This window comes from Drosophila biarmipes, chromosome 3R (genome assembly GCF_025231255.1).
Source record: "Drosophila biarmipes strain raj3 chromosome 3R, RU_DBia_V1.1, whole genome shotgun sequence".
Classification (NCBI taxonomy): domain Eukaryota; kingdom Metazoa; phylum Arthropoda; class Insecta; order Diptera; family Drosophilidae; genus Drosophila; species Drosophila biarmipes.
In genome coordinates, this window is record NC_066616.1 from 31,425,578 (window position 1) to 31,441,402 (window position 15,825).

A 15,825-nucleotide genomic window follows, 5' to 3' on the forward strand; every position below is an offset into this window, starting at 1 on the left:
AATAAAAAATTAATAGGTGTAAATGTAGTGCACCTAACGAAGAGTGGTTCGCTTGAGTGGTGATTGAATTACCACTTTCGGCAACCGTGACTATCTGGGAAATAACAAGAAGTCGAGAAAATAATCTATTCATAATTGTTATTTTTAATTTTTTGAGTTTGCGCACATAAATTGATTACACTTAAAGATCATATTGACTTCGGCTTGATCAACATTTCAGAAAAGGTAAGTACATAGAAAGGCACCCATTGCGGATATTCTACAGTAAGACAGCTGAAATTAAATTTTCTCTTGGTGATGCAATTTAAATTTGCTTTGAATTTAATTTTTGTACCTCCAATCCTCAAAATCTCGGTGCCACCAACCACCATTAAACTCTAGAGCGCAGTTATAGTAACTCAAGTCGTTGTCCCGATCGTACGTAGAGAACTTCATTCCTTTGTTGGCTGTCATTCTATCCACAGTTGTCCCAGAAAACGTTCCCAGTGATTTTAGCTCATAGGATTCCCGCTCGCTTCCGATTTGGAAGTTGTCATAGTGAGCGTGATCTATATTTTCCATCGAATCGACAAGCTTAATGTACAACTCGTGGGGCTTATCCTTAGTCATCTGATACAGCTTCTCCAGTCCGATGAACAGCTCTCCTTCTAAGTTTCCAAACCCAGTCCTATAGCTAACCCAGTCCCGGCGGAAGTCCACGGATCCATCCTGTCGCCTTAGAATGGTCATCCAACCACTCGAATTGCAGGGAGCCTCAAATATAGGTATTCCGGGTTTTTTAATTTTGTATATTCCATTTGGACGGCCAGTTGGACAACTTTCCGTTTCACGACACAAAAAGAGTTCTTCAGTTAGCTTTTGCGAAGCAGATTTAATCTGATTTTGAAGGGCATCTATTTCACAGTCTTTGCTCGAAATCTGGGCACTCAGGTTCAGCAGTTGGGCATCTTTATTGGTGATTTCTTCAGTTATAATTTATATCTTTTCACTTTTATCACTTAGTTCTTGTTCTTTTAATCTTATAATGTCATCTCGACTCTTCACTTGCTCAGTTTCATTAATTATATCCTTGTTTTTTGCATTAATTTCGTCTCTTGCCTTGGCCAACTGAAAGCGTTCTTCAGTTAGTTTTTGCGAATCAGATTTAATCTGATTTTGAAGGGCATCTATTTCACTGTCTTTGCTCGAAATCTGGGCCCTCAGGTTCTGCAGTTGGGCATCTTTATTGGTAATTTCTTCAGTTATATTTTTAATCTTTTCACTTTTATCACTTAGTTCTTGTTCTTTTAATCTTATAATGTCATCTCGACTCTTCACTTGCTCTGTTTTTTCAGTAATGTCCGTCCTTTGAGCAGTACTTTCGTCTCTTGCCTTCGCCAACTGCCGCTTCAGACTACTTATATTCCCCATCATAAAGTTCACCTTTTCTTTTTCTTCGAGTATTTGCCTATCTTTCATTTTGATGAGATCACCTTTCTCCAATTCGTTTGCTTTTTCTCGTAGGAGCTCATCTTTAAATTTTTGTTGTTGCTCTGCAAGTAGCAACCTATTGTTTAAGTCATTAATCGCTGCAGCCATTTCTTTTTCCTTTATAGTGATTGCCAGCTGACTTTTAAAGTTGCAAATTTGATCCCTTAGATCAATTTTTTCCTTGCATGCGCTCTCGCAACTCAGATCGGACCTCGGCGATTCCTGCACTCCATTGGTACCGGCGACGAGGTGAAGCTGCTCCAACACCGAAATCACCAGAAATATTCCCAAGATGCGCGGACTCATCTTGGGTAGTACGTGAACTGTGTATCAGCGACTGCGAAAACGGAACTGAGCTCAAGCCCGGAGGTGTTCCAATCTTATAGGCCCCGACATACGTTGTACATAAGTGACAGAATGGCGATTCCTAGTCGTTTCCAAAAATCCCAGACTAGGTACTACGTATATAAAGCCAAATCTTATCAGCACAACACAATCGCATAAAGATGTGGGCCGTACACTCAGGAAAAAGTAGCGTAGTTCGCTGTCAAGTCAAGAACGAATGAGCTAAAATCGAGAAATTCAATTGATTTTCGAATAATTCAAGACCGAAATTTAGAACTTGACGCAAAGACAAAAACGGAATCAGCACACAAGGCAAGGTTACCTTAAGAACGATAAATTCTTAATTTAAGAGCGCGCTCCTCTTAGGCTTATAACTATTTAAACTTAACTTTTTAAAATCTAATGGAAATTCGCCTTGCACTTATAGTTAAGTGCAAATTCTTTTTTAAGACCGATTTGGTAGATTTTTAAGAACATTCGTTCTCAAAGTATACGCTCTGCATTTTTTTTAAGGTGTAGAGTCTTTCCTATGGTCCGACCTACAGGCTATCTCCTAAAAACTCGCGGTCAGTTCAGAGATCATAAACCTGCCCATCAGTTCTGAATTCAATCGCAGTCTTTACTAGAAATGCTAAAATCATAGTCTATCTGTGGACTAAAACGACGATGGCTGAGATCAATAAGTGTGGCCACCCCCCGGGAGGTTGGACCTGTGCCAGGGTCTGTTGAGGGGGGTGGGGTCGAAGCGGCGGGGATCGTCGTAGCCCCCCACATTTCGGAACGGGAGCTGTTTGCGTGGCTTCTTCTTGGGCGGATTCCGCAGGCGGGGCTTCGGAGGATCGGCGTGGATGTGGCCCTTGCCGTAGAGCCAGGGGAACTTCTTCTTCCGCTCGCCCATCACACAGCCGCCGTGCTGGACCATCATGTTGGCCGGGTGCGGGTACATGGTGGGCGCTGTCCAGTCGTGATCCACGTACTGGGTCTCCACGTGCGCCCTGTCCGGCTGTCGCCGGCGGTCGGGCTTAATAACGCCCGCGGGAGGCGTGACCCCGAACTCGTACTCCCGATCGCTGTCGTCGTCGTCGCTGTTGGGGGAGTAGACAAAGGTGTCCGAGTTGTCCGGCCAGCCGCGCTGGCGACACTCCCTGGCCAGCTCGAACTGCATCCGCTTCTTGTCGTTGTGGCTCCGGCAGAAGCAGCTGGCCACCGGGCGGCGGCAGGTGCAGGGGGCAAACCCCTTGTCCTGCAGGGCCACCCGCATCTGGCGGAGACCCGCGACCAGCGGATCCTTGGTGATGCGGAAGACCACGGGCCTCATGTCCGCATACGGGTTGGCGCTGGTGGCCAGCTCGCGGGGCTCCTTCAGCGGCCGCAGCGTGATGATGTACTCGTCCCCGCGGCGACTAATGTGCAGCGTGGGGTGCTGCACCAGGGGCTCATCTTCCTGGTCACCCCGATCCCTGGGGCCCTTGCGCCGGCGGTAGTGGTAGCGCGACAGGCAGATATTGTCGGCGGGGAAGTCCTTCAGGAAGTAGGCCATCAGCTGGCGGATTGGCCGCGAAATGGCCCCGGGTCGCCAGGACCTGTGGCGCGCCATCTCGCTCTTGGTCCACATCCAACCCATGTGGCAGGGTATCTTGCAGTAGCCGGTGTACTTGCTGTCCGATATGCAGTCGGTGTGCCCGATGCGGGGGTCCTTGGACTCCTTCCTCGCCTTCAGGAAGGTGTAGCTGTAGGAAGCATTCATTAATAACAAAAAAAATACACTGACAAAAATGAAAAAGTTACTGCACTGCTGAATGAAATCAAAAACTTAACTCTAAATTGATTTATTTTTAATTATTTAAATTCAAAGGTGAAGCTAAAAAATGTATTTAAGTTTAAGATTAAGTCAGCGAATTTCCGCGTTCTTTTGATCAGATGTTGTATTCCATTTAAGTAATTAATTAATCCATTATAGTCTTGTTAGTAATTTGATTTTAATATGAATTTTTGAAAAGTACTTTCTTATCAAAACCAAAACAATACTACATACTACATGCCATATCTCGAAAAAAGAATTCGAGGTCACTTTCGTTTCGATTTTAAGAGCGTTTCTACTCGATTATATCAACTCTCACCATCGGGACTTCCTGCGGGGGACGGGCTTCCTCTTGACCCTGATTTTCGCCGGCTTGGGGTAGGCCCGGTCAATCTCGTCCAGCGCCCTTTGCAGCGACTTCCTGGCCTTTCGGCGCGCCTTCAGCGACTTGCACTTCCGGCAGGCTGCACCGCATTCCCTCCTCAGCTCCTGGGCCACCGCATCCGCCTCGTCGGCGCCCTTCTTCTTGCCATACATATTCCGCATCTCCGTGAAGATGGAGATCAGTTGGTTGCGACGCTGGGAGGTGTCAGAGTTGGTTTTCCGCGCCGGATTCTGGATTTCAGGCAAGGATCTCGCCGTGCTTCCTGGCTGAGCCTGTGGCAGGGCAACGGGCCTTACTGGACACTCGGTTTCCTTGAAGAACTTCTCGCAGAGCTGGCGAATGCGACATCTGGTGCAGGGTTTCCCACCCAGACAGCCGCATTGCTTGGCCACATTGGGATCATTGTTGAGCTTCCGGATCCTGTCGCCCACCGCCTGATCACCCTCGGAGGCTTTCGAGGAGCCCAGTTCGCAGGGCTCCTTGCGCAGGGAGTCCCTGAGGAGTTGCTGAGCTGTGGTCGTAAGATCGTAGGGCTCCTCGCTGGGATGTATGTCCTCGAAAGTCTTGTAGCCACAATAGGGGCAGGCGGAGATCTGGGGCAGCCAACTGATGTCCGAACGGCAGAGCTGGCAGAGATTAGGCGGCCTGTAGGCCTGCTGCATCAATTGGGGCTCCTTCAGGGGGCACAGGCCCAACAGCAGGCGACGCGCCGCCTGCTCCCTGGAAGCAGTCAGGGAGAGAGCCTTCCTCTTTCTGGGAGGCCTGTCCGCCTTGAACTCATTGACGTCGGAGGAGGACGTCGAGGAGGAAGTGTCCCTGCTGGTCTTGGGGGAGCGGCACTTGCAGTGCCATCGCCGGGACTTGTCATGTGAACTGGGTGGCATGGGCACCTGCGTGCGATCCAGACCCAGTTCGTCGATGAGCTTTTTCAGGGCAGCACGCTCACGCTTCTTCGCCGCTTTCTCATCCTGGGGTACCTGCATCCCCCTCAGAAAGCATCCGCATCCCGAGGTGGCACCGCCCCTGTGGTCCTGGTCCTCCTCATTCGCGCCGGCCGCATGAGGACACTGGAAGGGGGCTCCGGCGTGCGACATCAGGCGCTCATCCGTGATGCAACTGTTAGTGGGGCACTTCCCAGAGCGGCCCAGGGTGAAGATGATGTCCCTCTTGTTAATCGTGTTCTCCACCGGCCTGCACACATCGTAGCAGCCGAAGGGAATCAAGCCGTGGCTGGAAGGGATCGCAATTTATGATACTGAAGCAACCATAGGGATTGGGTAAACGATAAACGATGCGAGCTTTTATCTATAACTTCTCATAGTCCGCTATGGCAGTGCACTTACTTGATGTCTGGGGAAGCGGCGCTGATCTTCAAGAGGAGCTCCACCTCGCCAACTCTGCTCTTGCCCTTGGTCAGCTCGACCAGCAGCTTCTCGGTGACCGAAAAGGTGGGTTCCGTCAGCTGCCGCAGGACGGGCGAGTCCAGCATGGCACTGCCCGACCCTATGAGCTCGTCGTTCTCCTTCAGGGTCACGCTCACGCCCTTGGAGGTCAGGGCTCCGATCAGCTCACAGGGACTGGCGGTAAAGCCACCCAGAGCTTCCGCCGGGAACTGGTCCACCAGAACACGCTCCATAGACAACTCCTCGAAGTCCTCGAACAATCTTACCGAATAGACGGCTCTCCCACTGCCTGCACTGAAACTCGCGGATTTACGAGGAACCGGCAAACTGGAGTTCACCAGGATCACATCGAACACGTAGGTCTGCGCCATCTCGCGAAAGTAAAGATAAAATCGGTTTTGGTAACTCTTTTCACTGTCTAAAGATTTGGCTAAAACGTTGTTCAATTTTAAATATATAAAACTCCAGTCTGGATAAAATCGATGTGTTCAGAAACGAATGTTAAAGATAGAGTGACTAAAAATGACAAGCTACGAGGTTGTCGGACTGCAGGATCTCAAAGATTACTGGGGTTGGGACATATGGTTTCGCCTTGTTGGATTATATGGATTGTGCCGAGCCATTCTCTTCTAATCAAAAACAAATGGTTGGCATAATAATTGATCTTTGTGTACCCGTAAACTAAAAACACCCTGATAAGTAATAAACCACTCTCTTTTCTAATCTCAACTAAGGCGATCTGATGACACATTGCCAATCTATAAAATCAATATTACGCGTTCTTATCGAAGGTTAAGTAATAATTCAGCCGGTTAAGGTCCGCACTTATGAGTGCACAACTTGCCCCACCTTGTCATCAAAGCACTTTCCCTATAAATAGCTCAGGAATTCTAGCAAAAAGTAAGACATTTCTTCCGTTCGGTGTATGAGTAAATGAGTAGCGTATAATTATTGCCAGAATAATTTAAGGTTTACACAATGGACTACTATACGGTTAACAACAGGGAGGTAACTATGAATTTGGAACTGCACTTGGTGGTGACGAGGTGTGTGCGTAATGCATATGCGGCGTGGAATCCGAAGTCCGGAACCCGGAGATCTGCAGATCCGCCAGAGATCCTTAGCCGCGGGCAGTTCGCTAGCAAGTGATCGAATGCTTGGAGATCGGCACTGCGACTGCGGGATCCCTACTGCCTGGCATTGATGATGTCCACGAACTCGGGCTTCAGCGAGGCGCCGCCCACCAGGAAGCCATCGATGTCGGGCTTCTTGGCCAGCTCCTTGGCATTGGCAGCGGTCACGGAGCCGCCGTACTGGATGCGCAGGGCGGCGGAGACCTCCTTGGAGATGTTGTCGCTCAGCCACTGGCGCAGGAAGGCGTGGACCTCTTGGGCCTGCAAGAGAAATACAAGGATTAGTGTCCAGCAGCATCAAGGTATACGGAGGGGGGAGCCCACCTGGTCGGGAGTGGCCGTCTTGCCGGTGCCGATGGCCCAGACGGGCTCGTAGGCCACCACCACGTTCTTCCAGTCCTTGATCTTCTGGGCGTAGGCGCACATCTGGCGGGCCACCACCTCGTTGGTCTTGCCGGCCTCGCGCTCCTCGAGCGTCTCGCCAATGCAGGCGATGACCTTGAGGCCCTCGGCCAGGGCGTGCTCGGCCTTCTCGGCGATCAGGGCGTCCGACTCATTGAAGATGGCTCGGCGCTCCGAGTGGCCCAGGATCACCCAGTCGGCGCCGATGTCCTTCAACATCGCCGGCGAGATTTCGCCGGTGAAGGCGCCCTTGGCCACCTTGTAGGCATTCTGGCCGGCCAGACCCACCTCGCAGGGCAGCAGGTTGCGGGCGTACATCAGGTAGATGGCCGGGCAGCCGATGACTACCTCGGTGTTGGGGTCCAGGGAGGCGGTGCTCAGGGTCTTGGCGATCTCGGCGATGGACTTCTGGTCGCCGTTCATCTTCCAGTTGCCTCCCACGCAGAATTTGCGGCCGCTCATGGTGTCGCTGGTGTTGCTGTCGGTGCACTCGGTACTGAAATTGGCGTAGAACTGGGAACAGGGGTGTCTATAAGTCGAGTGTTGGGAACTGATAGGTTCAGGTGGGTGTCTCGGTGACGGGAGGCTCGCCGTCAACTTTTCCTCTTAGTTATCCCCTATTTTCTCGATTTTGCCCGACCCACCTCGAGGTTCGTCTGCTGATGTACTAACCTTCTTTTGACCTTCGTACGTCTTCCACTGGCACTTGAAGAGCTTTGGGAAAACAGCTGTGAACTTGCCCAGAAGAGCTTGCGAAACGACGCCTTTCAGCACCTCCGCCGTCACACCACCCACGGTGGGGTGGTTGTGGTCCATGGTGGGGCTGGTGTGGGGGCGCTCCTGGTGGAGCTGGCGGTGCTGGAGCAGGGCCACTGTCGGAATGCGCTGGATTCTGCTGCTGTGCTCCCTGATCAGCACTCCCAAATGCATTTCCGGCGCGCTTTCAATGTCTCCAGAGCAGTGCCTCAGTGTTGTGCTGTTGTCGCAGATAGTAAAATAGTATTTCTAACGTAATATTATCGGCTTGCTGGCATTTTCAAATTTTAGATCTCAGTTTAGCTGGGACTGAAACCCTATCGATGGGGGAGGTTTCTAGCTGCTTTGGCGTCAGCTCCAAAAAGCTGCATTCAAGCTTTTTGAAAACAGGCTTGCCACCACCATTCGCTATGGGAAATGTGCCAAACAACGACTGCTTTCATACCCTATATTACTCTTGAACAGCGTTAAGATATTATATAGATAAACAATTTCAGATCCATAGGGCCCCTTGAAAGGCAAACCATCCACTACCACCTATTCATGTTTAATCGCTTTATTAACTTCAACTTGGAAATTCATGTCGCACGGCTTAACTTGGTTTTCACAGACGTTCAGGTATACATAAGCAGACACATACACATTAAATACTCTAACAACATTAAACATATGTACACTCGAAATAAATGCGCGTAGCTCCTAGGCTCGTATGTCACTACCCAGCTAATTGATCTAGATCCCATGGAGAATTTGACAACGTTTGCGGGGAGGCAGAGACAGAGAGAAGTACTTAAGGTAAAAGCTTTGACTTGCGAGTATTTCCTCAGGGGTCGTCCTCTGCCCCTTCCACATCCTTCTGATCCTGACTGTGCCCCTCTTCGCCTGGAACACCCCGGCGACTTGGCGAAGGTCAACTCTCCGCACTGGTCGCCAGGAGAGAGGACGAGGAGGCGGTCAGACCGGAAGTGGCCCCTGGAGGCGACGGCTCCTGAACCGCAGCCGGAAGCAGGGGCGGCGGTGGCGAGGGCGTGGGTGTGGCGGCCGAGGACGAGGCCGTCGATGAGGTGGGACGGGCGTTGTGCGGCTGGAGGAAGTGGAACAGGTTGGAATGCTGCATGAAGCTGCCCACCGATCTCAAGGGACCGAAGAAGTTCTCCGAGGGCTGGTTGGCTGGCTGCGATTGCAGTGGGGCGGAGGAACTCTGGCCCGGATCCGGATCCCTGCTGTGCTCCTCGGGTGCTCCCCGTCCCTTGGCAATGGCACTGCAATTGCAGGATCTGCTCTTCTTCAGGGAACTCCTGGTCATGGCGGTGCCCTTGCGGTACTTGGGCTTGTGCCCGTTGGAACCGGGGCTCGCCTCACTGTCGATCACAAAGACACCAGATCCGGACACCGAATCCTTGGAAGCCGGCAGGCAGTGAGCACTGTTGGAGCTGCCGGCGAGCAGCTTGGCCCTCAGCAGAGCCGGAAGGGCGCCATTTGTGGGGGAGATCTGTGTGGACAGCGGTCTCTCCCTGGACTCTGCGTCTATTGGCAGATCCTGGAAGTTTCCCATCTGCGACCTGGAGTCCGTGTCGTCGGAGCGCAGCTTCTCCCGCATGACCAAGGCCAGGGAGCGTCGCAGCTCCACAGGATCTATGCCGGACTGCGCGGGATTGGGCACAGAGCTGGCCGGCACAAAGACATCCTCGAAGTCCAGATCGTCGTCATCCTCGTCCTCATCCTGACTGAAGCTATAGTTGTGGTTGTCATAGGAGGTGGACGGAACGGTGGGCTTCGCCGACGCAGGAGCAGAAGCAGGAGCGGGAGCGGGAGCAGGAGGAGCAGGTGGCACAGTGGAGCTGCTGCTTCGCTGGGAGGCCGGAGCGGCGGGGGACGGGAACTCGTAGCTGGTTTCGCCCAGCTCGGCGCCACTGGAGGCCTCCACAATGTTCCACATTTCGCGCTCAATCTCCGTGGTCACCGAGGCGACGGCGGCCACCGTTTGATTGATGTTGTTGAAGCAGGGAGACACCACTCCGCATTTGGGCAGTAGCTGCGAGTTCTTCAGCGCCTCCTGCTGCTGCCTCAGCCAGATGGGTGAATCTGCGGAGAGAGGTATCCCAAATTATAGGGGTTTTGCAGCCAAATCCCAGGGGACAACGCGCACTCACACTCACCCACATAGAGGCGCGGCTGCGTGGAGCGCATGTTGGAGTCCATCGACTGGAGGCGGTGCTGGCTGGCCACCGAGAAGCGGTGGATGGCCTCCGCCTGCTGGTCAATGTCCACGCCCATCATCTTCAGCAGCAGGTTCTTCAAGGCAGCCCGGAAGTCCTTCAGGTGGTAGGCATACAGCACCGGGTTGACGGCCGAGTTCAGGTGCGACAGGATGATGCAGAAGAGCGTCAGTCTGGGCGCCACGTAGCAGGTGGGGCAGAAGGCCTTGATGCAGTTGATCGTGTACAGGGGAATCCAGCAGATCATGAAGAACAGCACGATGATCGAGAGGTTCTGGGTGGCCTTGACGTCCCGCTTCCTGGCGGCACCCAGCACGCGCAGCATTGTGCCCGTGTGCCCAGCGCGTCCGGGAGTCGTCACCTGCACCACCGCCGCCGAGGAGCGACGACTGAGATCGGAGGCGGGGTTCATCGTCACGATCTGGCGGACCTGGGGTAGCGGAACTCGATTTGATTAGCACGATTACAACAAGGAAAAGGTGTAGGGAATAATATCAAGTCTATGTGCTGTGCAGAGGAGAAGTGACTTTAATCTTTAAACGGAATTGCAGGACAGGTGAAATAAAGTTATGGGTACAAAATAAATGGCTTTTAAACTAGGCATAGTTCATGGGCTTTTTTGTAACATTCACCCCACTCACCTGTTTAATGATCACCCGGTAGATGTGCGTGTAGAAGCCCAGCATGAGGAGAGCCGGGGTGATAATTGTGGCAAAGTAGAGGAAGACGAGGTAGTTGTAGTCCATCACCTCGACGAAGAGGCACTCCTCGTCGTACTTGAACTCCGTGTTGTACCAGCCGAAGAGGGGCAGGAAGCCCACTATCGTGCCGGCCACCCAGCACATCGAGATGATGACTGCAAGGAAGATGGACACGCGTTTAACAGAGGGCCATGAACCGAAGCCCCTGAAGAGCAGGCAGTCCCCGGAGCAAACTATCTGCTTCTCCGCACGGATTTATATTAACTTTTATTGAGCCGCGGGGAACTAAACTGTCGCAGAGGGTGGGCTCTGACCAAATGACGCAAATAAAGTGGACCTTAATCACTCATCTTCTGGGACAGCAGTTGAGTTTGAAAAATGCTATACAACTTCATTGATTCTGCTGCTGTTCAGAAGTTCAGAAAATGTAGCTTCATCCTGAGCATTCTTTCTGCTTTATAGGACGTTACTTAGTTTAGTTGAGACCTTTTTTGTTTTGTTTTTTAAGGACTCATTGCAGTGCGGATGTGGCAGCCCTTTGTCTTAGCCAAGCCACAACTCAAACATGGTCGATGGCCAGAATGGAAGGGAGAACAATGTGGCTTATATTAGCCAACCAGAGTCATTAGCATCACGGCAACAAAGGCAGGAAACCAAACAATGGACACCAGAAGGCGAGAATTGTTTGACAATATCCTTATAAAGGGGCTCACCTTAAAGGGACCGAATGGTTCTCCTTGAGATTTTATCCCTATTCTAAAATATGTAGGTGTTAGACCAAAAATATTTGCAACCCTAGAGCTTGTACTTCGAGTACTGGATATATATACTTTTTATATCTAGGGGAAATTATTTATCTATCTATCTTTTGGCATATATATCTCTATCTATTTTCTGGGCTCAACGACTGCATTATAACCTTTATACGTCTTCCATACCACCAGAGAATACTCACAAATCGCTGTGCGCGTGCGGACGTTCCGAGAGTAGGCCATGGGATAGAGGATGGCCCAGTAGCGGTCCACGGAGACGGCCACCAGGCAGAAGATGGAGATGGTGCAGAGCACCACGAGCAGCGAGACGGTGAAGAGGCAGGCGTGCAGGTTCCTGGGCAGGCCGATGGAGGCCAGGATGGCGAAGGGTATGCCCAGGCAGCCCACCAGGAGGTCGGCCATGGCCAGCGAGACTATGTAGTAGTTGGTGCGGCGGCGCAGCTTTCGCTCCCGCCGGAAGACGATGATCACCAGGATGTTGCCGATGATGCTGACAATGGCCACGAGGACCTCGAAGACGGTGTAGGGTATGTTCAGGTCGGAGCTCGGGCTGTCCGAGCCCTTCACATCCTTCGGCGTGGGGGCCGCGTGCAGCGGGAGCAGCGGTCCCTCGAAGGAGAAGTCCGTGATCGAGAAGTAGCGGAAGGCGGACATTTTGGCTTCGGTTTTCCCGGGCAGGGATCTCCCTCCTCCGATCGAGTATTCGAGGCTGGTATCAGCGGCTAATGGAGGGCGGAACAGGGCGGAACAGGTGGAGCAGGTGGGTGGACTTCAATTACAGTGCCCGCTGGCGTGTGAACTCCCTAATTGACTCGAGGTGGCCGTGGCAGTAGCAGCGATAGTAATGGCACATGCTGCGCATTGCGTATACGCCATGCCCGCCGCCCTGCGGTTGCTCCTGCTTTCCCGCTTTCACCGCTCTCTCCCCTGCTTTCCTTTGCCCCGATGTATTTGTTTTTCTGCTGTCAACGCTCTGTATTTAGCTGGAAAAAAGAGAAAAACTTAATCATCGTTCGGCACGTTTGTTACACACACGCAGCACACTACTTAATTGTAGCAATTTTTTAGTGTAGTAAATTGATAAATATTTGCCAAAAAATACATGTCCATGGCGATAAGGAGGCGGCAAGCTACAGCGGGGAAAACAACAAAGGCAACGCCCAACTATGAAGTACCCTGGATAATCAGATGGTACTCGAGGGCCATCAATTTCTGGCCTCAAGGATTACATTGAAAAATGTTGAAACTTCCATGGCTTTCCAGGGTGGTTTTGGTTTTGGCTTATGGGGGATGGAGTGGGGGGTATCTCTGGCCAGCACACACAGCTATCTGATTCGCGTGCAGCAAGTACAAAGCTCGAAAAGCAAACAAACTCCGACCAGCGACGAAATCAATTGCCAGACAATCGAACCGGGTGCTGCAGAGCATCATAGAAAACGCATGAAAAGAAGGGGAACAGCGAGAACAACGCAGAAACAGACGTTCCATAAATAAGGGAGCATCCTGCACTGGGAAAAAACATTTACAGTCATTCAAGATTAGTTTTGGAGCTATAAGAAAATGTAATCTCCTGAAAACAACATAAATCTCTTTCGAAAAAAAAAGTTTTATTATATTTTATATTTTTTTTTTTATGTATTAAAAATAAAATACAGAAACAGACGGAAGAGCATCTTGCACTAGAAATAAATAGTCATTACTTAAGATTAGTTTAATGAAAATTAAAAATAAAACCTCGGCAATACAACGTCAACGCTTTCATTATTCTTTAGTTTTCCTTATCAAAAATGTATTTAAATTATTTAATTGTTATAAACTTACTTACTCACTAGCTTTATTTAAAAATGTTTCATGCTCCGTTTCTTTAGCAAGGTTATGAAGTGCTTAAAAAGTATATATAAGTATCGGGATTCTTCCAGTACAATAATAAGGATAATCTACTTCACGGCTAGCTAGCCACGACTAAGGAGTATCCAGACTTTCGGACTGATTTTTCCGGGTGCACTGCCCGTATCTCTTGTAGGATTTCCCTTGTTTACCGCCACTCGGGCGTGGAGTGGGGCTGAGAGAGGTCCCGGGATTTGTCCTGCAGGAAGTCGCGCCGCGATATCAGGAAGCGTGTGAGCGGCGGGCTTAGAGCGGCTGGTTGCCAACCGGAAGTCGTCACTCAGGAGCAGGAGGCGAACGGGAAACCAGAGGGGGCAAAGGATGGATGGGACGCACACGTGGGGTGGCTAGGGACAGGGGTAAGACTGCTCAATCGAGTGTTTTGGCGGCGAGAGTGCATCCATCAAAAGCCACGACAACAGTTTGCGGGACATGAAAACGTTTTCCATTTAATTGGCCCCCCGGCCCCCCTTCGCCGCCACCTGGCGATTCATCAAGTGAAAAGTGGAATGTGGAAAAGTGGAAAGTGAAAGCCAGCGAGGATGGGGTGAGGTGGTTATTGTACTTCATCAACGCGGAGCACTTAGAGCCCGGGCCAAGGGCTTGTCGAATTAACGCCGTTATTTAGCCAGCCCTTGTGGGAGACACCCACTTATTGCCCAACTTATTGGCTATGGAATTTATGCTGAGGCGAGGTCAGGGGTCAGGAGTACTCCCCGTAGACCCTGCTCGCGTGCTGGGTCCTCGGGTCGACATCCGGAGCAGGTCGATTCACTTAATTGCCTTTTGCCTAATTAATTCAATCGCAAGGGGGCAGCAACAGGCAGGCGACATTTGCATTCCCACTCCCGTTCCCACTCTGTTCCCATTCCATGGCCTTCCACTCCCGTTCTCTTACCCCTTCCATTCCCATTCCACTCTCGTTTCAGTTAAAAACTCAATCAACAAATGGCCCGATTTAATTAATTTGGCAAACGCAATTAGCGATCGTGGCCATGGGCTGCGTGAGGCCAATGCCAAAGAGTCGCCCCCAAGAAGAGCCTCAGGTCAGTGCACCTGACACCTCGGCGCTTAATCGGTGCACTGGGAGAAACCAGGGGTAGTCTTTGAAGCTCGTGAAGAATTAGGGGTAGAATGTTGTATCTTATGTGGGGAATTTTACGTCTCCCTCAAGAACTTACAGATTTCTCGAAACAGTTCACATCCCCCTCTCATGAAGAAGATGTACAGAATGCTTCCATATAAAACTAAGCAGTACTATATGAATTTAAGTACATTTTTCTGCCAGTACACCTATGATTTGTTTGAATTCATTTGCCGAATTCATTATGACACTCTCGGCATGACAAGCCGTAGCTCAATCACGAGCTGCGAGGGAGCTCTAACGCGTTCATAATTCGAATCGGTCTCTAGGACAGGCCTGTGCCATGATATGGTATGCCTGCTTGGCGGGCGTACGTGACTGGGAACCGGAATCCGCCGTATAGCGGACCCAGTGCTCCAGTTCAAGGCGGTGGCGCTCCTTGGCATAACTCATACGCCCCGAGGTTCGCCGATTTCCCAGCCGGAACAAGTGTTCAAACTTTTCGCGCATTTGTCAGGCTCATGAAGGGGTGGCAAGTGGCGTGGGCTTCCGTTTCCCTGGACTCCGCCTAATCCCGGCTACCCCCCTCCCAAGGCCTTAGTGCAGGGCTGTCAAAATCAGTTGGCATTAAGTTTATTACCATGTCGCCATCGAATTGGCCACTTTCTTGGCCTTGCCAGCGGAATAACAGCCAGAAAAGTGTTTCCAGCTCGCTGCAGCTGCAGTGCACACTAGCGCTTTTCCTTCCAGCATAATTGGGCACTGAGAGAAACTGGGGACTAGCTTCAAACAATAAATCACGCGGTAAATCTATTTCAAATGAAAATGAAATATCTTCAAGATATATTTGTGTTCTTATAGCTATTTATGATGTATTATATAATTAAAAGTCAATGTGACTATTGAAAATAGTTCTTAAATGCCCCAAAATATCAATGATTTGCCTCAGTGTGGCTGCTCTTTGAGCTGCTTGGCAGCAGATAAAGTGCGTTTCTATTACAGGACGCTATCTGGGGAGGGGCGTTGAAAAATGAGGGTGGCGATAAGGATGGAGGAAGAACCGCGGTCCAAGGACCTTCACGCATAACCCCTCTGGTAAAAGTTGAACTGTGGCCGATGGCCGATGCAGTCGACACGTTCTCCATCTGCTGGCTCGGATTCAAATGTATCTAGAATGGGGCGAAGCTGCATCTTGAGGATTGGCTCTCCATATTCCTCCTTCCCACTCTATACTTCCGTATTTTCCCCGGGCCATTTGTCTTCGTTGCGTTTTGTGCGTGGTCATCCTGCGTCGCTTCACACGTTTAATTACGGCAAAACGAGTGGCTGCAGCTGGAAAACCCCCTATATATAGTAACAATATAGACCACCCGTCTCCACCCTCGGTGATATGCCATTTTTTCCGCTTTGCAGAGCTGGCAAATTAATTGGCGAAAAGTTCTTCTCTTGCCTCGGCCTCGGCCTCG

General features: G+C 50.8%; 4 protein-coding genes across 6 annotated transcripts; all 4 read right to left on the reverse strand.

The window, feature by feature from the left end:
- Positions 1-128: 128 nt before the first annotated feature.
- LOC127011522 (ficolin-3-like) lies at positions 129-1,663 on the reverse strand. Its single transcript, XM_050888600.1, has 2 exons — positions 335-1,663; positions 129-273 (listed from the first exon to the last, which is right to left on the reverse strand). The coding sequence occupies exons 1-2, from the start codon at positions 727-729 to the stop codon at positions 189-191; spliced, it is 480 nt and encodes a 159-aa protein (XP_050744557.1). The 5' UTR covers positions 730-1,663; the 3' UTR covers positions 129-188.
- Positions 1,664-2,413: 750 nt separating this feature from the next.
- On the reverse strand, positions 2,414-5,928 carry LOC108025541 (uncharacterized). The gene is made up of 3 exons (XM_017096071.3): positions 5,345-5,928; positions 3,936-5,231; positions 2,414-3,545 (listed from the first exon to the last, which is right to left on the reverse strand). The coding sequence occupies exons 1-3, from the start codon at positions 5,773-5,775 to the stop codon at positions 2,492-2,494; spliced, it is 2,781 nt and encodes a 926-aa protein (XP_016951560.1). The 5' UTR covers positions 5,776-5,928; the 3' UTR covers positions 2,414-2,491.
- Positions 5,929-6,321: 393 nt separating this feature from the next.
- Positions 6,322-7,924, reverse strand: LOC108025247 (triosephosphate isomerase). Of its 2 annotated transcripts, none has more exons than XM_017095597.3 (3): positions 7,612-7,924; positions 6,862-7,452; positions 6,322-6,798 (listed from the first exon to the last, which is right to left on the reverse strand). In XM_017095597.3, exons 1-3 carry the CDS (start codon positions 7,867-7,869, stop codon positions 6,592-6,594), a joined length of 1,056 nt encoding a protein of 351 aa, XP_016951086.1. In that variant the 5' UTR covers positions 7,870-7,924; the 3' UTR covers positions 6,322-6,591. The 2 variants fall into 2 exon arrangements, with proteins under 2 accessions (XP_016951086.1, XP_016951087.1); XM_017095598.2 differs by having other exon boundaries at positions 7,584-7,625.
- A 311-nt stretch (positions 7,925-8,235) lies between these two features.
- On the reverse strand, positions 8,236-12,242 carry LOC108025245 (uncharacterized). 2 transcript variants are annotated; one of them, XM_017095596.3, is made up of 4 exons: positions 11,571-12,242; positions 10,556-10,770; positions 9,855-10,344; positions 8,236-9,780 (listed from the first exon to the last, which is right to left on the reverse strand). In XM_017095596.3, the coding sequence occupies exons 1-4, from the start codon at positions 12,040-12,042 to the stop codon at positions 8,606-8,608; spliced, it is 2,352 nt and encodes a 783-aa protein (XP_016951085.1). In that variant the 5' UTR covers positions 12,043-12,242; the 3' UTR covers positions 8,236-8,605. The 2 variants fall into 2 exon arrangements, with proteins under 2 accessions (XP_016951085.1, XP_016951084.1); XM_017095595.3 differs by having other exon boundaries at positions 9,849-10,344.
- Between the last annotated feature and the right edge of the window lie 3,583 nt (positions 12,243-15,825).

What these genes read in the sequence shown, in the direction of transcription:
- LOC108025541 (XM_017096071.3), bottom strand. Translation starts at nt 5,775, where the DNA reads ATGGCGCAGACCTACGTGTTCGATGTGATCCTGGTGAACTCCAGTTTG. An exon ending in GCCGCTTCCCCAGACATCAA is followed by an intron (nt 5,232 to 5,344) that starts GTAAGTGCACTG and finishes GATCCCTTCCAG; the next exon opens with CCACGGCTTGATTCCCTTCG. An exon ending in CCCCGCAGGAAGTCCCGATG is followed by an intron (nt 3,546 to 3,935) that starts GTGAGAGTTGAT and finishes TGCTTCCTACAG; the next exon opens with CTACACCTTCCTGAAGGCGA.
- LOC127011522 (XM_050888600.1), bottom strand. Translation starts at nt 729, where the DNA reads ATGACCATTCTAAGGCGACAGGATGGATCCGTGGACTTCCGCCGGGAC. An exon ending in CGAGATTTTGAGGATTGGAG is followed by an intron (nt 274 to 334) that starts GTACAAAAATTA and finishes ATTTAATTTCAG; the next exon opens with CTGTCTTACTGTAGAATATC.
- LOC108025245 (XM_017095595.3), bottom strand. Translation starts at nt 12,042, where the DNA reads ATGTCCGCCTTCCGCTACTTCTCGATCACGGACTTCTCCTTCGAGGGA. An exon ending in CCGCACGCGCACAGCGATTT is followed by an intron (nt 10,771 to 11,570) that starts GTGAGTATTCTC and finishes TCTTCCTTGCAG; the next exon opens with TCATCATCTCGATGTGCTGG. An exon ending in ACCGGGTGATCATTAAACAG is followed by an intron (nt 10,345 to 10,555) that starts GTGAGTGGGGTG and finishes CCGCTACCCCAG; the next exon opens with GTCCGCCAGATCGTGACGAT.
- LOC108025247 (XM_017095597.3), bottom strand. Translation starts at nt 7,869, where the DNA reads ATGCATTTGGGAGTGCTGATCAGGGAGCACAGCAGCAGAATCCAGCGC. An exon ending in CGTACGAAGGTCAAAAGAAG is followed by an intron (nt 7,453 to 7,611) that starts GTTAGTACATCA and finishes CCCTGTTCCCAG; the next exon opens with TTCTACGCCAATTTCAGTAC. An exon ending in AGACGGCCACTCCCGACCAG is followed by an intron (nt 6,799 to 6,861) that starts GTGGGCTCCCCC and finishes TTTCTCTTGCAG; the next exon opens with GCCCAAGAGGTCCACGCCTT.